At 44.9% G+C, this 25,508-nt stretch overlaps 1 protein-coding gene across 1 annotated transcript; it reads left to right on the forward strand.

Annotated features, from left to right (window-relative positions):
- Window positions 1-625: 625 nt before the first annotated feature.
- Window positions 626-24,642, forward strand: SLC36A2 (solute carrier family 36 member 2). The gene is made up of 10 exons (XM_044231109.1): window positions 626-871; window positions 3,841-3,931; window positions 4,502-4,590; window positions 5,189-5,284; window positions 8,624-8,708; window positions 11,492-11,710; window positions 13,133-13,231; window positions 17,759-17,925; window positions 19,906-20,075; window positions 23,217-24,642. The coding sequence occupies exons 1-10, from the start codon at window positions 708-710 to the stop codon at window positions 23,486-23,488; spliced, it is 1,452 nt and encodes a 483-aa protein (XP_044087044.1). The 5' UTR covers window positions 626-707; the 3' UTR covers window positions 23,489-24,642.
- The last annotated feature ends 866 nt before the right edge of the window (window positions 24,643-25,508 follow it).

Here is a 25,508-nt window from a genome sequence, read left to right on the forward strand (position 1 = left end):
CCCAGTGAAATGTGGCTTGGGGTTGTACAGTCTCTGCCCTTTTCCCAAAGAACCCCCACTGCTTTCTCCCTGGAACCTCACAAAAGCTAAGAAGCAGCTAGAGGTGAGTGAGTGCTTGCTTCTTTTCCTCCCAACTTTTCCCAGGGAAGAGGATCTCCTGGAAGGATGCCTTACAACGGTTGTCAGCCAGTGGGAAATGGAGCCCTTAACCTGGGATGAATAAGGAGTTGGGGTGTGGAGGTATTCTCCTGGAGACAGAAAGAGGGTATTAATTAACTCTTTCACTTTCTGGCTGTGTGACATTGGGCAGGTCTCTTTAGTTCAGAGTCTGATTTCTTCATTAGTTAATTTATAGGGATAAATGAGAAAATATAACTAAAGCATTCAGGAGAATGTCTGCCTCTTAGTGAAGTGCTTCATACCTGTTAGCTAGGAAAATGAGGGGTATTGTCACTGCTGTTAGGTGAGGTGGATGACTCCCCTCCCGAATCTGTTCCTGCCTCTCTGTTCTAGCTTCTCTTGGAGGAGCTGCTGGGGCTTCTTGGGGCAGGAGGAGCAAACTCCGGGGGAGGTGGGCGGAGCCTCATTCCAGCTCAGCCAGAGCCTCCTGAGGCACAGCCGCTGAGCTGGGGTTTGCACCTGACAGACACCTTCCTGCTTGCAGAGCAGACCTACTCCCAACCCAGAGCCCTCTCTCGGAAGCAATCATGCCTATGACAAAGAGTGCTGGGGGTCCCCAGGGCACTGTTGACCTCAAACTGGACCTCAGGTCCCCTCCCAAAAGCACCAAGAAGCTACAGAGCAAGGACTCCAGTATCTGTGATGGACGTCCTTCCGAGTCACCAGGCTTAAAGAAGACCAAGGGTATAACGTGAGTGCTTTTTTCTGCCACCTCCCATTTCTGCCTCTGAGCCTGCAAGCTTGCATTGACAAAAATCCTAGCGCAGCTGTGTCTGACGCCTAGCCCATTATGAAGATGGGAAAACCAAGGTCAAAAAAAGTACAGGCAGAGACTGAGTCAAGGTGAGAGGTTACAGGGGCAGGAGCAGGGACTCAGAAAGCCCTAGGCTCTCATGGTCCCACACTCCATAGGGTGGGGACACTAAGTCCCAGTTATCGCCAGCCATGCACTGGGTCATTGGTAGGATGGGCCCTAGAATCCAGTGCTGGCCCTAAGTCAGCTTTGCTCCTGGTCAGTCCTGACCATTGACAGAATCCCTAACTTTCTCCAAGGAGTTGAGTTCTGACCTTCAAACCGCGGCCTCACTGACAACCAGGCATCGACTCCTGTCTGACTCCTTCCTCCAGTCACTCTGACTTCTACTTTGGCCCGTGTTTCAGTTGTGAGGATATTGAAAGCACAGGAGGTGGAAGACTTTCTTCTACTTCCCTGCGGTGTGTGTGGGGGTTGGGGAGGCTTGCAAACCATGACCAGGAAGGGTCTGCAGAAGGAGTTTAGGAGGGGGAGCCACACTACGGGGCTCAGCAATCACCGCCTCCACCGCCCAAGCCTAGTGGCCAGTCCCCTTAGGAAATGTGGGTGGTTGGCCTGCTGGAGAGTGCTGCCGCTTTAAGAAGAAAATGTTGACAGCACTGGTATAGTAGAAAAAACAGCTGCACTCAACTAGTGATTCTGTACCTTCCCTTCCCCCAGCCTGGAGTCCCCCATATGCAAAACAGGGGTAAAGGGGTGACAGTGTGAATTTAAAGAGACCGCCTGTGGGAATTATGTCTGTTGGGAGGGGGTATGCAGCAAGCTAGGAGAAGTTACCAGAAGGGCAGGTGAAACCCTCTTCCATTGTTAGCGTCAAGAGCACCAATAGGGTTCATTTGTCCCCAGGGGCTAGTCCTGGGGGCTGTGAATTCCTGACACTGAGGATGAACTCTCCAGGCCTTGGGCCATCCTCAGCAGAGCAGAGATATTTCTCAATCAGAGGCCTTGGGGGAACCCACCAGCTCTTGTGTCCTAAACTGACTACGTGGTTTGGTGGCAATTTCAGCTACTTAAGGATCAAAGATGGTAGAGCATGAGAGAACTAGAGGGGCCCTCACGGTTTGGAGCAGAAGAGAAACAAATCGGGCAAGTGCGGAACTCAGGTCAGCTCACGTGGTTTCAGATGCCCACCCACTTAGTTGCTAACCAGCTCAAGCAAGAGACAGAACTCTCTGCCCCAGTTTCTCCTCTGTGAAATGACAGTTCACTCCTCCCAGGAGGGCTGCAAAGGTGACTTGCACATAAAGCCCCCAAACACAGCACCCTTAAAAGCTGGCTGCTACGAATACCTTGCAAGGCCAAGGTCACCAAAGGACTTGGGGCTAGAACACCAGTGCCCTGCCTCCCAGCCCAGCGCTCTGCCCAGCTCACCATCCTAAGTTCCCAAGTCAGCTGCGGGGCCCAAAGTTAAATTCTGATTTCTTAAGTTCTTTGGTTAGAAATTTCTAAAGCGACCTGTTGACCCTTTCCCTGTTGCAAAACAAGCCCATTATTGGAGGGCCGTAGGGCATGAGCGCTGGGTCAGCGATGCTGACACCCACAGAGGGAGAGAAGGGCACAGCCCTCTCCGCCCACATTCTCCCTCAATTGTTCTCTTTAACCTTAACAAATCCATGGGCAGATGCTCAGAAAGCCAGAGGATCTAGGGATGAACACAAAGATAAGGGTGGTTGGGGCAATTCTTTCAAAATATCATTCCTCCCAAGTTTACAGAGGCTCAGCAAAGTAAACCTGTTGGCCAAGATGACACAGCTAGTTAAGTAAGTAGTGGCCTTGGAATTTAACCCCTCGTTCATTCAACCTCAGAGACCAGGCTCCTTCCAGAACACCTCTGGTGCCCTTTATAGTGTCTTCGCTGAAAGCCTCTTCCAGGGAATTTCCAATGTTTCTGAAGTTGTGGATGTAAACCCAACACTCAGCTTGGTCCAACCTGGTCCAGGTACAAAGAGGTATAGTAACAGGTTGTTCCGTAATTCGTCAACACAGAACGTACCTCCCTGGAACTTATCCTTACAGGTACCCTTCAGACCACTTTCCCATCTGTCTTGAAGAGGGGATCGGAGTTTTTATTTTTTTATCTTTTTTGATTGAGGTGGAAGGAGACATGCCTTTCCCCAGTTTGAGGTCTTGGCCTGAGGGCCAAAAAATTCCTCTGGAGCCCAATCCTCAAATGACCTTGTCTCAACAGACCCCATCTGGGGGCCTCTTTAATTCAGAAGTCACCATGAAGTCTCTTTGCTGCTGGCCCTTTTCCCTTTTCTCTGAGTTCAATCCTGTCTCAGCTACTAGTTTTATGACCTTGGGCCATCCCCTTTCTGAGCTTCCATTTCTGTCATTACAAAATAGGATTTTTCCTTTTATGTGTCTCTCTGGGCCTATTTCCGGGAGGTGGTCCAGTAGAAGCGGGGTGAAGAACAGGGATGCGGAGGCATTTCTGAGTTCAAATCCTGACCCCGCCCTGTATGTCTCTGGACATGTCATTTAAAAAAATCTCTATGCCTCAGTTTCCTAATCAGCAAAATAAGGGCAATAATGTACTTCCTAGGCTTGACAAGAGAATTAAATGTGGTAATACGGGTTAAGTACTTAGCATAGTACCTGTTATATAGTAAATATTATCATGGCATATGTTGAGTGTTAGCTGCTAAAACCATGACAGGCAAACTGAGACGGTTGGTCACCCTATAGGAGACCCAAAGGTGCCAATCAAGGCCAGGGGGACAGAGAGATGGCCAAGAGCCCACCTCTCCAGCTGAACTCAGGTGTTGGCATATCATGAGGGAATGCCTGTTGGACCTCCTCACCTTCACACACCTACACCCTCATGTCTCTTTCCTCTCCTTTAGAGCCTTCCAGACCTTGGTTCACCTGGTGAAAGGCAACATGGGTACAGGGATCCTGGGACTACCGCTGGCTGTGAAGAATGCAGGCATCCTGGTAAGACGGGGTGCTGCAGGTAGGGCCAGCATGAAAGGGTTGGAAGGGGAAGTAAGTGGGAGGAGAGGCTCTCAGAGTTTATAATGGGTTGCAAGAAGCAGTCCTTCTCGGAGGCAGCTTGGTCCAGACCTGGAGTCTAGACATCAGTCAGGGTTTGAGTTCTGGCTCTGTCACAGAATTGGGGTGGCCCTGTGAGTCCTTTGTCCCTTCTTTGGGGCTCAGTTTTCTCCCTTGGAGAATGCAGGAGTTGGACGATGACGAGTTTTCTGATTATGCCTTATGTAGCACTAGGACACGTAGACACCTCTGAGGTCACTAAGGGTCAGAATCCTGAGTTCCCCACTCACACCACAACACCCATTGTAATTGCTTTATGTACTTTATTGGAGTACTACTTGAGATTATATTTGAAAGCACCATTATTGCTGCCAAAAAGGACTTCCAAACCAGTTTTCTAGAAAGTTCCTTGAGTGCCAAATGGTATCTGCACTACCAAATCCGTCTTTGCAAAGTTCTTCCTAAATCCATTCCCTTCTCTCCTCCCCTTTCCTTGGCTTCCCCTTCCCTCAGATGGGTCCGCTCAGTTTGCTGGCCATGGGCTTCACCGCCTGCCACTGCATGCACATCCTGGTCAGGTGTGCCCAGCACTTCTGCCACAGGTAAGGAAAACAGCATCCTCAGGTCAATTGCTTTGGTCCTGGGTTCTCAGGGATGTCCCAGAAACATCCTACATAAAACAAGAGTTTACTTCTTTCTTCTAACAAGGCTAAGAAAAAGAGAAAAGCATTTGGGATACGGACCTAAGGTGAGGCTCTGCCACATGACTCATGAGGTGATCTCAACAGGCCACTGGGATCATCTGCTTGGCTCCTCTGTAAATTGGGCATAAACAATCCATGCCTAACCCTGTCTCAGAATTGTTATGAGAATTCATTGGGATCCTGGATCCATGCCTAACCCTGTCTCAGAATTGTGATGAGAATCCACTGGGATCCTGGATAGGAAAACTGCTATACCCACATGAGGTGTGCTTTATTACCCTGGTTGTGGGGGAACCACCCGCTTGACAGGTAAGGAAAACAAGCCACCCAGGAAATACTGCCAGGTGTCTAAGTCTGAACTAGAACTTAGGTCTCTGCCCCCAGTGTTCTTTCTCCTCCAGCTGGGTCCTGCCTTTCTGTGTGTCTGAAGACCTTTTAATACAGGATCTGAGGTTAAACACCCTCTTGCTAACTCTATATGCACTTTCTCCTACAGGTTTAACAAGCCCTTCATGGACTATGGTGACACGGTGATGCACGGACTGGAAGCCAGCCCCAGCGCCTGGCTCCGGACCCATGCCCACTGGGGAAGGTAACTTGTTCTTGCTCTGCCTGAAGTGGAGTGAGCTAGAGGAGGAGGAAATATGGCTGTCAGGGATGCCTTCTTCCCTGGAAAGCTGGCTCACGTGGCACAGAATGTTGAGCTCTCCACAAGGAAGGGGTTCACTGGAAATCTTCCTGATCCAGGACCCCACCTTGTATACTTTCCTTTTTTTTTAATTATTCACTTCTTTATTAAACTATGTTTATCCTGTTGGACTATGTACCAGGCCCTGGAAATACTGTGGGGAGCAAGGCAAACAGGCTTTGCTACCACAGAACCCATTATCCAGCAGGAAAGACAAGCATCACACGGGTTAGGAGACAATCACTTCATAACCACTAGGATGAGTGTGATGAAGGAAGGAAATACTAGTTGTGACTGAGCAGATAAGGCAATGTGTGTGGGCTCATGTGGGTTTCCTAGGAGGGAACAGTTGAGATGAGCCCTGAAGGAAGGAATTCTTAAGGATAAGCAATTACCTAGGTTAAAGTGGGCAGGAGCCTGGCTTGCCTTCCTGGAAGATGAAAGAGCAGAGCTCTTTCAGTGAAGGTCTGAAGCTAGATGGAATGTGTGACAGCTTCAAGGTACAGAACAAAGGGAGCTTGAGGGCAGAGTCAACCAGATGAGGCTGAAGGAGGATCCAGGGTTCCAAGCAAACTCTACATTGTAAACCCTCTTAAAGGTTTTTGTTCTTTTCTTTAATACCACGAAGCCGCCACTGGAAGGTTTTAATCAGGCAAGTGATCACATTTGCGTTGTTTAAACATCTGTTTGGCTTCTGTTAGGAGAATACATTGTAAGTGAGCAACAGGTCAGATCCATGAGGGGGCTATTGGCAACGTCCGGGGAGATAACAATGACAGCTGCGACCAAGCCGGTAGCAGTGGGGATAGAGAAAAGTGAATTTGGGTTATGCTTTGGATCCCAGGACAGTGGGAAAAAGGAAAGTCAAGGTTGACTCAGATTTCTGATGACTTTAAGTTTAGACAAGTTGGGTTTTAGATGTCAAACGGGTAGGGATATGTACAGTTTGAACCTGTCTTCATGTAGGACATACAGAACTGAAGTCATCAGCCATGAAGCCAGGGCGCAGAAGACATCCCTTAGGGAGAGAATTTATAGTAAGAAGAAACGTGTTAAAAACAAACAAACAAACACGTTAAGCACCCTTTGCTGAGTGGACGTCCTCCTCCAGCAACTCCCGCCTTTTGCTTTCGGGACTGACACAGAACAATCAACCCCCTCCATTCTCGGTACTTGGGACTAAATCTGCTCTTTTGTCTTTGTTTTCAGGCCTGTGCCCACTCTGTCCACATGCTCTTTTCTGAGTACCATCTAGGTCAAAGTCTCTCTTGAATAATGATACTCTAAAACATTCCAGCCCTGCTCTGCACTCTCTCACGAAATGTAGTCTGCAATGCGTGGTGGCCCTGGCACCGCTCTTGGCCCAAAGCCCATTCACATCCTAAATCAATAAATTCATCCTCTGGGCAGACTCAGAAGGTTTGGGACGATGACCAGAATTTTTCCAGTGTGTGACCCAAGAAGAGGCTCTGTCTGTCACTTACCCCTCAAATCCTTCTACCCATCGTTGGACATATAAAGCAGCTCTTCCTGCTCTCCTTAGGGACCTGGGTCCCCTAATCACCTCCTCTCCTATAACTTGAACTTCTCTTTGGATCTATGGGCTCTTCCAATCAACATTTAAATGCATTCACGTGTCTCCATCTTAAAAAATAGTGAAATAAACTCATAAAGTTTCCTGGACCTCACACCGTCCTGTAGCCACCACCCAATCTCCTATTCAGCAGCTGCTTATTCAACAGAGAGCTGTTGAGTACCTGCAGTGTGTCCAGACGGGTTGTGACAATGGGTCTACAATGATGAGCAGAATGGGCAACATCAAGACTGAAGCTCACACTTAGCTGAGCTAAGTGTGAAAGAACAGCACACATTCTGACTTTACTTCCATCCGTCTGGTTCACACCCCTTCCGTGGGTCACCTGGCTCTTCTGTCCTGAGACTTCTGTTGAAGTTCTTTCTGCCTACGTCCTAAACGACCTCCTTGTTGCCCCTTCTTCAACTTAGAGAACCTCTCAACAGTGTGGGTACAATTAAACATTCTCTTCTTCAGATGTTTTCTCCTCCCTTGGCTTCTATTAAACCCTTCCCTCTCCCCTAGTTTCCCACTTACCTCTCTGGCCAGCCCTTGGCTTTCATTACAGGCTCCTGGTGTTCTCTAGGGTTTGGGACACCGGCTTCTCACCTCCTCTCTCTGTGCACTCCCCAAAACTGACCTGCCTTCTTGGGGCTTTATCCATTACTGACAAATCAATAGTTCAGGACCCTCATATGTAGTCATCTCCTGAACTGTAGGAGCCTTAGGCTCAACAATTCAGATACTGAATGTGTCACTTCTTCCTCTTCCCCCAAAACCTGTCCCTTCTTTCCAGTTCATTTCATTGTCCTAGCCAAAGCCTGTCAGGAAACTCTGAACATTTCCCTTTCTGCCAGAGGTTAGTGGTCACCAAGTTCTGTAAGTTCTAGCTCCCTAGTACCTCTTAAATTGCTTTAATTCTCTCCTCCTAATAACCATGTCTTTGTCCAGGCTGCTGGACACCTCTGTTATTATAAGAATCTGCTACACAGTCTACCTATCTTGAGTCTAGCCCCTCCAGTGGATTCCCCACAACCAGAGAAATCTACCTTCTCCCTCTGCTGAAGTGCTTTCCTCACTCCTTCCTCTCCACCCCTCCTCCTCAGTCTTTTTAAAAAATTTCTCTCTTTCTTCTCCTTCCCAAGGGACTCCTACTCAGGTATTGGTTTTTCTATGAAGGCTATCTGCTCTATAATTAGGATAAACTGTCCTTTTCACCGTGGTCCTGAGTGCCGATTCTTTTTTGGTCACTGATCTATAAACCACTCAGTCAGGGGACCATGTGTTATTTGTGTTTTCCTCAGAGCCTAATATGGCGTCTGGCGCATGGTAGAAAAAAATTCCATGTTAATGATAGCTAATAAAAATGGTGTGCTTGTCTCTATACATCAATTAGTATCAATTATGAGGAATGCCAGAGCCAGGTGCTGGGGGAGGCTCCCAACTATGAAGAATCTCCCCACTTGCTGAGCTGGGAGTGTGAGGGTGGTTGAGAAACACTTTTTTTTAAATAAAAAGGAATGATTGTTACCTCCCTTCTTAGAGCCCATTGTTGACTGCATTAGCAGAAGTGAGGGTGCTGGTACAAGGTCACCAACCCCTGGGGACGGAACTAGAAACAACAGACCAACTCTTCTTCTATAACATGTTTTCTTTCTCCTCTCTTCCAGGAATATCGTGAGCTTCTTCCTTATAGTCACCCAGATGGGTTTCTGCTGTGTGTACATTGTGTTTCTTGCTGATAATTTAAAACAGGTAGAGTGTTCCAGAGAAGGTGGAAGGGGAAAGGATGTGGAAAAGGAGGATCCTCTGTGAGGGGTTCAGCAAATGTGGCTTCTTCTTTTGGGCTCCTAATGTCCTCAGGAGTGCAACAAAGGAAGTTAAACTAGATGGTATGAGGGAATCCAGATTTCCGCGGTTAACTGATCTGTTCTGCAAGTGTTTAATCTTTCCAGTATCTTGGGCCTGTTCTCAAAGCCGGTCTCTAACACTGAGCTGGTAGAAACCTAGAATTTTGTCAGTTATCCTGCCTTGGAGCTTGATCATCCCTAACTCTCCTGAGACTGATCCGGCTCTTTTTGGATGATCCCTCATCTTTGGACCATCTTTATCCACCTTTAGCTCCTTAACCTCTGGTTTAACAGTTGTTGTCTCCAGGAAGTTGTTTTGATCTAGCCCAGAAGTTATCTTGTAGCAATTTAAGCAAAATATGGTGGGTAATAACAAAGGCTATCCTTAGTCAATCAGTGAGTTTAAAAAAGAAATTATTTAAAAAGAAATTATTCTTTAGGGCTCTGTTTGTTTATTGAAATATCAGAAATTTAGAAATGTAAAGAAATTAGACAGAAGGAAAAAAATAGCATGCATTCAAAGTTAGCTGCTATTCTATGTCAGAAACATGAAGTATTATGTCTGCTTTCCCCCATTTAGTTCTCTCTAGGACCTTATCACTGTAGGTACTGTGGTTATTCCTATTTTGTTGATGAGAAAACTGAAACTATATACTCTATAATGTGTAGAAGACCAGAGAGCCAAGGTTAAAAATCCAGGCCTTTCAACATCAGAGCTCAAGTTCTTGAACACTATGCTATATTACTTTTCAAAATGAAAGAAAATTGGGGCGACTGGGTGGCTCAGTTGGGTAAACATCTGACTCTTGATCTCAGCTCATGCCTTCATCTCAGGGTCATGAGTTCAAACTCTCTGTTGGGCTCCACGCTGGGCATTGAGTCTACTTAAAAAAAAAAAAAAAAAAAAACTAAGAAGAAGGGGAGGAAGGAAGAAAAAAGAAAGAAAATTATTAATTCAACCACTCGTGGTTATTGTTTTAAGTTAGTATTAACTAGTTAGCATTTTGTAATGTGCTCACATTTTTTTGTCCTTATGTTTTTTTTTGTTTTTTTTTAGTATTTTTTTTTAAGATTTTATTTATTTATTTGACAGAGAGAAATCACAAGTAGGCAGAGAGGCAGGCAGAGAGAGAGAAAGGAGGAAGCAGGCTCCCTGCTGAGCAGACAGCCTGATGTGGGACTTGATCCCAAGACCCCGAGATCATGACCTGAGCCGAAGGCAGTGGCTTAACCCACTGAGCCACCCAGGCGCCCCTGTCCTTATGTTTTTTTAATGTAATTTTTACCAATTTCATAATATTTCATCACACAGACTGGCCAGGATGTAGTCTTCTCTCGTTGGATATTTGTTTCCCTTTGTTTTTCTGCTATAATCTATGGAAGGTTTTGTACACCCCTTTATTTCTTTGGCATATTTTCCTTAAAGTAAAATTACGGGATCAAATAGTTTGGTTGTTTGAAGGCTCTTAAAACATGTCACCAGACTGCTACTTGGAAATCTGCTATCAGCCGAACGTTATCATCTGTCTAGAGACAAGGCAAGCATTCTCTCCAACAGTTTGCAGGCTACGTAGGATGCGTTCTAAAACAAACAAGCTAGCTCAGTATATTTTGGTGCTGGGTCAGGACACCACCAACAATCCTCTGAAGACAGGGCCGCTTCACGGTGAACTTAAGGGGCAAAAATATGCGGGGGGGCGAGAAAGACCATTGCAACAAGGGAAGGCTCCTTTACAGAGGTGCCGCCAAGCAGGGTGTTGAAGGACAGGTTTGAGGAGTAGGGGCAGCAGTGAGGGAGGGAGGAGTGAATACCTGGAGGCAGGAATGTACAACCCTGCTCAGAAGAGGCCATAAAATTGGTTGTAGGAAGGTGTGGACATTGGGAGACTTGAATGGCCCATGATGGGGGCCATGAATGCCTGCTAATGTTTCTAGTACTTTTCCTATTGAAAGGAACCAGAAGGTGAGGAATTGGAAAAAAAATAGGACTTAATGGTTCATTTAAGTAACCATGTTTGTGTGTTCTTAAGTGAAAAGGAGATTTCAAAATAAGAGCATATGCTGTGATTGTGGTCTTGTAAAAAAAAATGAGTATAATACATGTAATTTGTGATATGGTATAGAAAATGCATAGATGAATATATTCCAAGACATCACTTTGGCTACCAATGTGTACTGAGATCATCATTGTTTTTACATCTTCTTCTTGCCTAATTCTAGTCCCTAATTGTTCTGCAATGCTCTGCAATATTGCTTGCACAGTACGACGGTACCCATTAAGTCAGGCTGATTCTAAACTAGGGTAGTACCATCCCTCTCCTCCCCCATACCCCCGGACTTCAGTGGGGTGTTTGTACTGTGTGCAGGGGGGGTGTTTCTTGTTTGTCACAATGATTGGGGGATGGAAATAGCTTTTACTGGGTGGATGCTAAATGTCCTGCAGATTATGGTCCAGTCCTCATAAGGAGTAATTCTCTTGCTCAAATGCCAGTATTACTCTGATTAAGAACCAGTAAGTGATGGGTTTTTTTGGTTTTAAGCAAAGGAAACTCTAACTCATTGTGAGGCCCTGGCATGTGAGACTTGCTTTGTGTGAGGAAGTTTGGTTATGGGCCAGGCATTAAGCTAATCATGTGGCCAGTAGATGTATTGACTCTTCCCTCTTTCCTCTTTCCGTTCCTTCCTCAGATAGTGGAAGCCGTTAATGGGACCACCAATAGCTGCCATTACAATGAGACAGTGATTCTGACTCCCACCATGGACTCTCGACTCTACATGATCTCCTTCCTGCCCTTCCTGGTGCTGCTGGTCCTCATCCGGAATCTCAGGGTCTTGACCGTCTTCTCCATGTTGGCCAACATCAGCATGCTGGTCAGCTTGATCATCATCACCCAGTATATTGTCCAGGTTAGTGGACCTGACTCCTCCAGCGGGCAGAGACTTATTATTGATATAATAGACTGATACCTACCTAAGGCCAACCCTGAGGATAGGCGTGAACCTCACTCTTGAGTCTCGATTGTACCATTCTTTCCACGAAGATGTCTCTGTGCAATCTCATTCTTCTGGATAGGTCCTCTTTTATGTTGCTGTTCTAATCTTTGTTGAATTCTGGTCTTTGAAAAAAATTTTGCTTTGCAAGGGATACATCTTGATTGGTGAACCACAGACCATTCCTGTAATGGTTGGATAGCAGCAAAAGGCAAATGAAAAGCATGATCTCCTACTAAAGCTGGAATTTAGCGAATTACCTATGGTCTTACATCCTCTAGGCTACCATTCCAGGTACCAAAATTACCCACAGGAACTCAAGAGAAAAAATATAATACTTAGTCACAGAGGTATGGTCTCAGAAGACCACAAGCAAATCTATCACAATGCAAATTACAAAGCCTTCAAGGTTGAGTTGTGGATATTGATTTTCCCTCCATTTCCCACTTTTCTATCCTTTCTAATGTTTATTTACTAGACAAGACTATATAGAAATTTAAGCCCAGAAGGCTCTTAGCATATCTCTCATATCATCCAGATATCTGGATAAATCTGAAAGACTCTCATATCATCCAGATATCTGGATAAATCTGAAAGACTTATCTTTCAGAAGTCTCAAGAAAAAGTTATCTAGTCCAGGAATTTAGTAAAAAAAAAACCAAATTAGTCATATTTTAGGATAACTACAAATAGGTCCTATCTCCTATCTTCCTTAAGGCAACATCAATAAATTCTACAAAATTGAATTTCCTAACAAGATAGCTACCTTCAATTCATTTTTGGACCATTCTTGAAGTTGCCCAGTTAGAGAAATGGCTCTGTAGTTATTGTCCCATTCAGGTCACAGAATGCGTGACATATTTATTCCACACATTTTCTTTCCCTTTAATTTATTACTCATTGAAGAAAAGGGGACTTTCACTTCTGACTAATTACTATGGACTCCTGAGAATATCACTAACTATAGTCACAGCAGTTTCTGTCACCTATAACCACTGGTACATTCCTAGTGTACCACCTAGTGACACTGCAGGCTGGTACCAGCCTGTGGTGAATTAAATTTTCTTTTGGAGAATTCTGGTAACCGTACTCCCCCCATGAGTTACTGACCCTTCAGTACTTCGACAATACCTCAATGTTTCTGTCCTCTGACTATTTGGTGTTGTACGTGTTAAAATCAACTTTGATGCCTACTTCCTTTTGAAGTTTTCCAAATTCCTTGACATTCCTTTTTTTTTTTTTTTTAAATTTAGGTCTACTCTCAGAGTACTCCCCCTCTTAAATGAATCAAAACATGCTTTGAGAGTTAAGGTCTTACTACACTTCTCTCTCCTGTAGGAAATTCCAGACCCCAGCCAGGTGCCGCTGATAGCAAGTTGGAAGACCTACCCTCTCTTTTTTGGAACAGCTGTTTTTTCATTTGAAAGCATTGGTGTGGTAAGCTTTGAATTGGGATAATCCTTTGGGTGGCCCTCTGAACAGGAGCTGGGAACTCTCAGTTTCTGGGTTTCTGTGTGCACACAGGAGAAAGTAGCCTCTTGTTCCAATACATCTATTAAACATTTATCTTCCAACCAACATGTGTTTCCTAATCTTTTAAACTCAAGACAAATAGAGGTAGATAATTTACAGGATCCACTGAAACAAACAAAAGCAGTTTTAAGCTGGGAAGTACTGTATATTTACAATGGATTATTATATAGTTTATGTTTCCACACTTGAAGGGTAGTGCTGTGTATGTAATTTTGTTTACTTTTAATTTGCATTGCTACAATTCACTTTGGTGGGGGGAGTGTGTACATTTCTGTAAGTTTGGGAAATGCATAGAGTCACTGATGTGCCACAATCAGGACACAGAACAGCTCCCTCACCACTGGAAACTTCCTCATGCCATCCCATTGTAGTCAGCTCCTCACCTCCCACTAACCCCTGGCAACCACTTTCTGTTTTCTGTCTCTGTTGTTCTGTCTTTTCCAGAATGTCCTATACCTGACATCACATAGTACTTAACCTTTGAGACTGCACGTAAGATCACCTGGGTTGTTGCATGCATCAGTAACTCACTGCTTTCTATTGCTGAGCTGCACCATGATTTGTTTATGAGTTCACCTGCTGAAGAACAGTTAGGTTATTTCTAGTTTTTAACAACTATGCGTAATGCTGCTATAAGCAAGCATTTATGCACAGGATTTTATGTAAAGATAATTTTTCTCTAGCAGTAGGTTTGCTAGTCCCATATTAATGAATATGGTTTAACTTTATAACAAACTACCACACAGGTTTTCGTAACGGCTGTACCATTTGGCTTTCCCACCGGCATGGCTGAGCATTCCAGCTGCTCTGCGTCCTTGCTAGTTCTTATAGTCCTGTCAGCATTTTTTTCTTTTGCCATTCTAATGGGTTCATAGTCATGTTTGATTGTTATTTAATTTGCATTTTATTAATGACCAATGATCTTGAGTTTCATTTTGTGGGCTTGTCCTTATATATATCCTCTTCAGGTAAGTATCTGTTCCAATCTTTAGCAAACTTTTAAAAAAATGGAACTTTTGAGTTTTAAGAATTCTTTATATATTACAAATCCAAGTCCTTTATTGGATATATAATTGCAAATATTTTCTGCAGTCTGTAACTTCTCTTTTCATTCTCTTAACAGTGCCTTTCATAGAGCAAAATTTTAAATCTGATGAAGTCCAGTACATCAAAATTTTCATTTTATGGATCCTGCTTTCAGGGTTTTATCTAAAAACATTTTGCCTAAACCAAGTTCACAAAGATTTTCTCCTATATTTTCTTCTAAGTATTTTATGGTTTTTATTATACATTTAGATCTATGATCCATTCTGAGTTAATTTTTGATAAAGTTGCTTGTATGTTGACGTTCTTTTTTTTAACAGAATACCCAGTTTTTCCAGCATCATCTGTAGGAAAGACTGTCCGTTTTCCATTGAATTGCCTTTATATCTTTGTAAAAACCTTAACAGTATTGTCTTTGAATCCATTTACTTGGGTCTTCTTTCATTTCTTTGAACAATGTTTTGATACTTCACATCACTCCCACACATTCACAACTTCGGGCAGAGCCCAGGACTTCACTTACAGATTTAAGGGATCACTTTCTCCAGCATCCTCCTACCCATGTTTTCTTGCATAGTCACCAGCTTCCAGAGGCTTCTTTTTCTGGTTCTCTGGCTAGAAGCCAAAGTTATAGCCTCCCTGTAGTGCTATGCACATCCTGTGACTGAGTCTGACTGGGGTTAAGCACTGAAAGAGGGAAAAACTTAAATAAAAATGAGTAAATGAGTGAATGAATGAACAGCGATTCCTCCCAGGGACTGTTTCATAGATATGCAACCTATGCAATCACTTAGGGACCTGTCTTTGGAAGGATCCTACACATGGTTTTTAATGCTCTGCTTTCATCATCTTGAAATTCTTGATTTTTGAACAAAAATCCCTGCAAATGAAAAGTCTTTTTGCATTGGAGCTTATAAATCATATAGCAGAGCTGATTTATTCCCCACATTCTCTGGACTCCCATGTGCTGTCATGTACTTTTCAGAGTCCGTGGATAGTTGTTTTATGTATTCTGCCCAGGACTTTTAGTTTTAATCAGAAAAAGAGCTATGGTGGAAGGTGCCTACACCATCCTAATGGAAGTGGAAGCACTTTATATTTAGAATTCTGGATACTTGTCGCAAAAAGCAGAGTGCAGTAGTTGAGCAAATGCCTTTGGAAGCAGAATATGCTGGAATCTTACTTTGGCCATGGGTTATTCTCTGAACTCGAATTCCCCACGAAATGATAGTAGTGATTGTTCAGTAAGTATTGAACACCTACTATGTGCTAATGATGATTAGTATCAGAGTTCACAGTAGCTCTAAAAATCTTCTAGCCTAGTCTCCAAACTTTTCAGAAGAAGCTGAGCCCTAAAGGGGAAAAGGACTTGAGCCAGATTCAAGTTGGGAACAGCTGCAGCTGTGGCTAAATCCAGGGGTTCCTTACTCCGAGTCCAGGGACCTCAGCACTTTATGTAAATGGCCATTTATCAATTTGATTGATTGTGGGAGGAGAGAAGGACAAAGCCAGCTACTGAGTAAAAAAGGTAATTTTTAGCCTGGAGAATTTATGCAGTGAAAATGTATGGCAGGGTGGGAAAGCTCAGGTTGGATCATTCACTCTCCGTGTGATTTCCCCCCACGTTTTCCAGAGCACTGGCTGCTACTAGGAGCCTTCCCTCAATCTGGGAGGAAGTGGAAAGGCACAGTGATGACTTTGACCTGGCATTCCCCTCAAGCGTTTTCCATTTGTATGGGGTTGAGTTGCCTATAGGACAAAAAAGGAGTTAACAGTACAGGGGAGTAGATGCTCAGGTCCTACTGAGTAATAAATACAATGCTAGAGATTGGGGAGAAGCAAGTACTTGAACTTCTGAAGGCAGTCCCAGTCTGCAGTCTCACTCTGCAACTTTCAAGCTGAGTAACTTAGAGCAAGTTACTTCATCTTGGGGCAGTCTTGTTTTCACCACCTGTAAAATAAGAATTATACAAGTACCGTCTTCATAGAGATGTAGTCTTCCCAGTATCAAAAAATAAGAACGGTTGACATTTACTAAGCCGTTAGTGTATGCCATTGTGGTGCTCATATAAATCTCAAAAAAATTCCAGTAGGTTAGTTTTCAGATAAAGAAACCGAGGCACAGATCAGCCTAATGCTGCATGCAAGGTGTGCTTGAGTCCATGGCCTGATCAAGGAGAAGGACAAGGTGGAGGAGGGCCATCAGCCGATAGAAACCAAAGGAGGAATTTATGGGATGAGAGGCCAGAAGGTTAGTTCCAAAAACAGAAGTGACCTTGGGATGTCCATCAGGCTCCAGGCAGTCTGTCTCAGCTTGGATCTCTCAGAGCCAGGAACGCATCTGGAGAAGGAGGATCCCGAGAACAGGGTGTGTAGGGAAGTGTCCTGCTAGGGAACCAGGAACCTCCAGTCCCAGCTCTGCCACAGTCCGCTGTGTAACCGCAGTCGCAGCCTTCCCATCTGAACAGAGAGCAGCGAATGCACTAGAATTGGAAGTCTCAAACTCAGATGCCTTTAGAAGGCACTGTGAGTCAAGAAACCAGATACTATGTCCATGTGAGGAGGAGAGGTGGGCCTGGTTAAAAGGGCAAGAATGGTGTGCCCAAAGACATTCACCTTCAATTGTCTAAAAGGCTATGCTGGCCAAACAAAATGCATCTGCTGGCCAGATCTGGCTGCCTCAGGGGCTGAGCTCCTTGGTCTGCACAACCTGAAGAAGGGCCCTCCCAGCTCTGAAGGTGCAGAGCTCATCTTGTGACAGCAACCCTTCCTTCCTTACTTCCTTTTTTTCTCATTTATTGTGGTAAAATAAACCGAACATAAAATTTACCACCTTAACCATTTTTAAGCATGCAGTTCGGTCATGTTAAGTACATTCACGACATTGTGCAGCCATCAATGCCATCCATCTTTTGGCCTTGCACAACTGGAACTCTGTACCCACTGAACAGTGAATGTTCATTTGCCCTTCCATGAGGCCCTGGAAACCACCATGCTACTTCTTGGCTCTCTGAATATGACAACTTCAGACACCTCTGTAAATGGGATCAGGCAGTATGTGTCATTTTGTGACTGGCTTTATTTCACTCAGCATCATGGCCTCAAGGTTTATCCATATTATGGCATGGGTCAGAAGTGCCTTCTCTTTTAAGGCTGCATTGTAGCAGTGTGTGTATACCATCTTTGCTTATCCATTTATCTATCAGTGAACACTTGGGTTGCTTCTGCCTTTTGGCTATTGTAAATGATGCTGCTATGAAGATAGTTGTACAGATATCTAATCAAGCCCCTGCTTCCAGTTCTTTTGTGATATACCCAGAAGTGGCATGCCTTTCTTTTGTGTTCCTCTTTCTCCTTCTCTCTTTTTACCCTATGATCCTTCTTTAGGTTCTGCCCCTGGAAAACAAGATGAAGGATGCCCGCCGCTTCCCAGCCATCCTGTCTCTGGGAATGTCCATCGTCACTGCCCTGTACATCGGCATTGGCTCTCTGGGCTACCTGCGGTTTGGAGATGACATCAAGGCCAGCATAACCCTTAACCTACCCAACTGCTGGTAACTTCCCAGGCCTCCAGGTGGTGGGGACTGAGGGCCGGGTAGGAATGTGTGGGTGACTGCCCCCTCCTCCCCTTCACAGATGGCAAACTAAGGTTTAGAGGGCCTCCACAGTGAGAAACAGAACTGTCATTAGAACCCTGGCTCTGGTTTCTTTGTCCAGGGAGCTCTTCCTTCAATAGCCTGCCATGTTTAGTGAGGCCTTGATGGTTTAGTATGAAGAAGGACTTGATTTAGGAGAGAGAAGTGACAGTTTTTGGTCACCTAAGGAGAGAAGGGAGGGGCCCTCAGGGAGAACAAGAGGCAGAGAGAGGAGTTGGTGGGTGGCAACACTCATCTCCGATTACATTTCCTAAGGTCTTGGCAATAAGCCTTGCTTTGCCAAAGCCAAGGGTGCACATCCTCCAAGTTAGAGTAGATAAGATGAAAAAGTAGTAAAACAAGTAGTGAGACAAGAACCAGCTTGGGAAGACCACTGGGAAAATGCACTATGTCCAAATGCACCCAATTTATGCAATGGTTAGCAGACCCAGACTTCATCAGTACCGTATCTAAATAGACACATGGCCCCGTATTGCATCATGCAACACTGTCTCCCACACTGAGGCGTGTCATTAATTACAGGATGTCTGTCTTTTTAGGGGTCACTTGGAGGTTTAATTTATCTAAATGGGGCTCCTTCCCCAAGCTGATAAATTATCATTCATGAAGCATTTACTGCCTGCCAGTTAAGTGCAGATACCGATCTAGGCACTCACGGGCATGGTGGGTGCTGGCTGAGTAGACTATGATCTTGATTTTCACTACCTTCCCCAGCTCATGATCCAGGGACAGTGGGGGAGCGATGGTGTATATACACAAATAGAACAGATCCAGGAGGCCTCCAGAGTAACAAAGGGGCTTTGGGGACTTTTGAGGAAAGAAATCCATCAGAATGAGGATCTTTTTGTGTAACAAGACAACTCCAGCCAGACAAGGACAACCCTGTCACTCATGGGCCCACGTCCTTGCTGCACCACCTCCTCAGTTGTGGTCATGGATGATTTAGCTAACCTCTCTGACCCTCTGTGTCTTCATCTATAAAGCAGAGGTGCCATGTGGATTAAGTTGGGCATGCAGTACACCTCAAAAGATGGGACAGTTGGAAATGGAGTGAAGTGGTGTTTTAGGGAGCAGGACTCAGGAAGCAAGAAAATCAGGGAGCAAGAAACTCGGGAATGTGGAAGTTAATCTTCCTAAGGAAATGTTCCCCACATACACACGGGTTTACTGAGCATGTGAGACGCAGCTACCACCTTAGTGGAATAAAAGAAAAGTCCTTTCTCCAGAGGTCAAAAAAGGCTTCTGTAAAACTCAACCCCCTTCCCCCCATCACACCCCGTCTCTGCTCCTAGTCCAAGGCCTGCAAGGAACCGTGCCTCTCCTTTTACCTCCCATCCCCCATGCATCCCTGATTGTAGACCTGCTTCTTCCTATCAGGACTGAGTTCTCTCAACCTGCTAGAAGCATGAGCTGAGGGCTGTTCTGTGCCAAGGGCTTTGGGGGAATCCAGAGAATTGCTAAGGACTGACATTAGATCACAAGGGATGGATGTGCTTTAGACCCAGTTTTTTGGTCTTCACTACTTACCACTTGTGTCTCCCTGGGCAAGGCAGCAGGCCTGAGCCTCTGGTTTCTCAAATCTAAAACTGACCATCAAGTGATAAGTGGTTTATGAAGGTGTTACACATAGCCATGCTCAAGATTCTCTCTCTTTAGAGATGACCCTCTGTCGCATTCAAATCTGTCACGCTTCACTCTGTTTTCCCCGCATGCTCTGCCATGACTTCTTCTTGGCTCTGGTAAGTCCCCTGCCTTTCATTTTCAGACAAGGAACCTGGATCCCAAGGGACGATCCCGCAGTCAGAGATTAATATTCCAAGGAGGCCAGGTACCTGAATGTGGTGGCCTCAGAGGGCGTTGCTCTGGTTTGTCCCGCAGGCTGTACCAGTCGGTGAAGCTGCTGTATATCATTGGGATCCTGTGTACCTATGCCTTGCAGTTCTACGTCCCTGCAGAAATCATCATCCCCTTTGCCACCTCCCAGGTGTCAAAGCGCTGGGCACTGCCCCTGGACTTTTCTATCCGCCTCGCCATGGTCTGCCTGACAGGTGAGTAGAAAGCCAGGCAAAATGTTGCTCTTTTTCCTGAGGCTGTCAGGAATCTGCCAGGTGGAGAAGCGTAGTCCTGATAACCAGTGATGATTGAGCACTAATTGTATCTCAAGTAGTAACTCATGTAAGCCTCGGGGACAACCTGATTCTCCTCTGTACCTAATTAGTCGGATTCACAGGTATCCAGCCTGAGGGAGTGACACAGGAGTCTGAACAATAATCATAACGATAAGACCTGATCTTTATTAAATACCTACCATGTACCAGCCACTGTAGGCACACATTTTTTAGGCCAAATTTCATAGTATTTTGTTCGGCCCTACAGGAACTCTAATGAGGTAGATAAACTATGATAAACTTTACTTTACAAATGAGAAAACTGAAGCAGAGAGCCATAAGTAATTGGCCAGGAAGTGCCAGAATTGGATTTGAACCCACATCAACTAAGTCTGGAGTCAGCACCCTTCATCTGACAGGTCAGTGGCCAGTGAGTCTAATCTAACAGCAGAAGTGGGTTTTCAAACCTCCGAGTGTTGTATAAACTTGTGCCAACATTTAAAATGTCTGAGATCTCACATACAAATCCAGATTTCTAATGTTTTGAGGGGGGAACAATTAAAACGGTTCGGCATTCCCCACTGGCAGCAGCGAGCGGGACTTGCCCCCTGGGCTTCAGCTGGCCCTGCTCACCCCCTCGCAGTCCTCCTTATGCCCCAGGCCCCGTGATCCAGGACACCCGCCCCACGTCGACGAGTGTTTCAGCAGGGGTGATGGAGATGATAGGGATTCCTGTATGGAGCGTGGCATTCCCCAGCTGTCCCTAAAGCTCCTTTTTTTTTTTTTTTTTTTTTAAAGATTTTATTTATTTATTTGACAGACAGAGATTACAAGTAGCAGAGAGGCAGGCAGAGAGAGAGGGGAAAGCAGGCTCCCCGCCGAGCAGAGAGCCTGATGCAATGCAGGGCTCGATCCCAGGACCCTGGGATCATGACCTGAGCTGAAGGCAGAGGTTTTAACCCACTGAGCCACCCAGGCGCCCCCCTAAAGCTCCTTTTAATTGCAATTCTAAGAATCCTCTTCAGGGAGTTTCTTGCTTCTTGCTTCACTAGACCAACCAATGCAGTTCCGTGGACACCAGTTTTCTTTCTTTGAAATGATCTGTTCCCAGTTTACCCCAGTAAGCAGGGATACTGCCATTCAGAGCCTTAGTGACTCTGGAGAGATCAAGGCATTTGTCCTAAATATGAAGATAGTAATTCCTGAAGCCTACAGCTTCTGCATGCATTGCCCCAATCCAGACAACTGAGGAAATAAATTGAAAATAATACAGATAACTTTTCTGAGTTATATTATGTTACAGTACTTAATATTAACTCGGTGCTTTCTATCAATTCAATTATTCTGGGGCATATAGATGAGTTTAAAATTTGAACACCAATTGCAGTGTGAACCATAACATCTAAAAGGATAGGTAGCATTTATTCCCATTTTGCAGGGGAGGGAACAAATTGAGGAGGTGGTAGGGACCTAACCCAAGGCCACACAAGAGAAGCCCGAATCCTTTCAGACCTGTTTTGATTCTGATACACTACACTCCTCCTCCTCCTCAAGAAGCCTGGGAGAGGCTTCTGAGCTTTCTTGGTGAAAGTCTTCCAACAAGTCAAATAAAAAGATGTGGAGCCCAGGCCTATAAAACATCTCACTAAAAAAATAGATAATTTCAAAATCTTTAGCTTCTAGTGTTTGTGGTTATTTTCTGACATATATGTAAAACCTGGAGAAGACATTCTTTTAATGAGACCCTGCAAACTTGTTCCAGCTGAAGACCCATTTCTCCTATAATTTCATGTTCTAGTCATTTGCAAGAAGTGCATATAGTGTTAATTATTAAAATGTTAGCTCTACCAAAGCTTTTTTTTTTTTAATTTTTGTATCTTCTGTATGTTGATGTGTCCCAAGCAGAGGAGACAGTTCCCAACACTGTTATTTAATGTTATTAAGTAAGAGCTTAATCATTGTCTTTTTAAAAGAGATTTTATTTATGGGGCGCCTGGGTGGCTCAGTGGGTTAAAGCCTCTGCCTTCAGCTCAGGTCATGATCCCAGGGTCCTGGGATGAGCCCTGCATTGCATCAGGCTCTCTGCTCAGTGGGGAGTCTGCTTCCCTGCTCTCTCTGCCTGCTTTTGTGCCTTCTTGTGATCTGTTTTCAAATAAATAAAATATTTAAATAAATAAATAATATTTAATTTATTGGAGAGAGAGAGAGTGGGGGTGGATCAGAGGGAGCGGCACAAGCAGATTCTTGTTGAACTAGGAGGCCAATGTGAGGCTGGATCCCACAATCCCGAGACCACAGCATGAGCCAAAACCCAAAAGCTGGATACCAACTGACTTAAGCCCGCCAGGTGACCTTTACTCATTGTTGAATAATGTGGATATTTGAAGGGCAGCTCAGTAGCATTAAAATTATTTTAAGCTAAAAACATTTGAAAAAACAGCATCTACAGGGAGGGGAAAAGTAAATCTTTATCTGAACTTCCTTTGCTGCATTAAGCAGGACCTTCTGACAAGGTACAGCCTGAATAATTCGGCCAGAAAGGAGACTAACCATCATCACAGACTGAGTAATTCCCTAAATAAACTATCTGAACCATCATTAACTTCCACTTGTCCTTACATATGCTCTTTCTGCCCCTTCCTTTCCACTTATGAAATGGGCGTGTGATCCCCTGTCTTGGGCTGTTCTGGGAGCTAACTCCTCTGAAGGCTCCCTAACCCCATTCAAATTCTGTCTTTTGTTCTGTTAATTTTGTCTGCTGTCAGTAAATCCCCAGCCCCTGCTGTTCCCCCCCCCCCTCCATCCTTAAACCTAAGTAGGCAGAGGGAAGATTTCTCTTCTCAACAATATGAATGCATATTTTGGAAAAATTATTAGGAGATACACCAAAATTTTAATGCATAGCCTCTAGTGAATGAGGTTGCAGTATTATAGGACTTCCAGTATTTTCCTTATGCAACTAAATATGAGAAACAACTGGTTTATGTCCTAAGAAAAGGATTCTTTAAAAAAAAAAAAAAAAAAGCTTGGAAGGCTTGACTAAGTCCCAAAGATCCATGTATCCCGTATCATCTCCTACAGGCACCTTGGCCATCCTCATCCCCCGTCTGGACCTGGTCCTCTCCCTGGTGGGCTCCGTGAGCAGCAGTGCGCTGGCCCTCATCATTCCACCCCTCCTGGAGATCACCACCTACTACTCGGAGGGCATGAGCCCCCTCACCATCGCCAAGGACGCCCTGATCAGCATCCTGGGCTTCCTGGGCTTTGTGGTGGGGACCTACCAGGCCCTGGACGAGCTGATCCTTTCAGGACAACCCCTCCCCTTTTCCAACTCCACCATTTTTATTCAGTGAGAATGGCACTCACTGCTCCTTCCACCAGCACCTGACTTTTACTGACATGGATATCTTTTGGATGCTTTATCTTTGTTTTGCCTCATTATCTTTTTTCTGGGCCAAGTCATGGGGAAGCAAGCAAAGATTCACCAGTTACAGGGTCTAGATGGTAATATACAAATTTGTTTTTATTACTTTTCTTTCCATCTCTAGCTTTCCCTTTAAGTTAAGAGTCTCCCATGGAAGGCTCCTGATTCATCCAACTTGGCAATTCACAAGGTGGATTTTGTACCTTGGGTGGCGCTATGCAAGAGGAGGCCACCAGGGGGAAACCAAGTGACAGCAACTGGCAGAAAGAGATGCCCTGGCTGAGGCCGACCCTGATCTGGTAGACAAAAGGTTTCTCCTTTCCAGATCTGTTCAAAGAACATAAACTAGGGGAAGTAACCTATAATCCAACAAGGTATACACAACTCCTATGACAAAATATATAGGGAAAAAAGGTCCAATGTGAACTGTAACTCTCAGAAAGGAGCCATCATATTTAAGTCAAGGGCAATAAACTTTCTAAAGCACTGGGTAAAGTTTTGGCCCAGTTTGAAGATATCAACAGTAGATAGGAGGAGTAGTAAATGTGCCAGTGGGGTGGGGTGTGGGCAGGGAGCAGACAATACCATTGCGGTATCTGACATGATTTACCTCTTAATTCTTGCAACAAGCACCTACTGTGTGCCAAGCACAGTTCAAGGTTCTTAGAGTAGATTGTAAAAATGGCCATAAATTCCTCCTGACAATGTGACTTTGCAGCTCCTCTTATCAAGAGGTGAAATCTTTGTCTCTGCCCCTCAAATCTGGTCTTGCCCTCATGACTTATTGGGGCCAATGGGACGTCGGTTGCTTGTGCATCCGGACTCACATCTCTCACTGAGCTGTGGAGCCACGACTGTCAGGTGAAGAAGACTGAGCTAGTCTACTGAGGGATGAGAGGCCATATGGAGCAGAAGCGACTCATCCTAGTTGAACCCATCCTTCAGATCAACCTGCCTGCCAACGTCAAGACACACGAGGGAAGCCTCCTAGACTACACGCAGCCCCAGCCAGGCTGATCCAGATCATAAGGCTTGTCCAGATGATCCACAGAATTGTGAGAAATAATAAATGTGGTTTTAAGCCATAAAGTGTGGGAGTTTTTATGCAGCAAAAGCTAACTGATACTCACTCGAAAGACGTTGTACCAATGAGAAAAGCATCCCTGCCCTCAAAAAGCTAGTTCACTATCCACTGGGGAAGAACTACAGGTAATCAACTAAGTCCGGTAACGTCATTGATCCTCATGAGGGCAGAGGGACACTGACTGCTCCAGAGTCCTAAGTATGACTTTCCACAGGTGGCGCCATTGACCTGGATTTCCAGTAGAACTTGAGTTTCCTGACACTGACTCTTGCCCTCCTTCCACTCCGACCTGCTTCCTTAACAGTCCTGGGCCTTTTCTCATCTCTGAGCTTGGCTGGTAGCAGGAGCTAGTCAACCTGAACACCATCTCAACCTTCCAGGTAGCGTTTGCTCCTTCCTCCCTAAAATCACTCAAATTAGGAAAGCACCCCCAAATAACTGGGTAGATATTACAGGCAGATCTATAATCCCAAGAGAAAGTGTTTCTCATCAGACTTCCTATAATTTTGCCCCATGTTTGTTTCTACTTCCATTTTAAGAGAATATTTGAAAAAGCCCTTTCCTGCTTATTTTCAACCATGGTCCTTCCTGTACAGGCTAAGGAAGATGTTGAGGGAGAGTGTCTGCCCCAGTTCCTAAATCCTGGTCTACTCCTTTTGTAGGAGTTTTCTACATGCTAGACTTCAAGAAGGTGCTTCATGCACACCAGCCCTGCTCAGGTAAGAGAGGGGCCAGCAGACTGCACCAACGTCCCATAGACTGCAGGGTACCTGCTGGGAGGCAAGGCATTCATAGCCTATGCTCTGGTCCACAGCCCACATGGCCAAAGAGCTGGCTGATCTTTTTCTCCCTGCACGTCAGTGTT

Source organism: Neovison vison, chromosome 1 (genome assembly GCF_020171115.1).
Source record: "Neovison vison isolate M4711 chromosome 1, ASM_NN_V1, whole genome shotgun sequence".
NCBI lineage: Eukaryota > Metazoa > Chordata > Mammalia > Carnivora > Mustelidae > Neogale > Neogale vison.

Bases quoted from the DNA above. Each gene is read 5' to 3' on its own strand.
- SLC36A2 (XM_044231109.1), top strand. From the start codon at position 708: ATGCCTATGACAAAGAGTGCTGGGGGTCCCCAGGGCACTGTTGACCTC. The intron at 4,591-5,188 runs GTAAGGAAAACA...TTTCTCCTACAG, and splicing joins GCCCAGCACTTCTGCCACAG to GTTTAACAAGCCCTTCATGG. The intron at 11,711-13,132 runs GTTAGTGGACCT...TCTCTCCTGTAG, and splicing joins TCACCCAGTATATTGTCCAG to GAAATTCCAGACCCCAGCCA.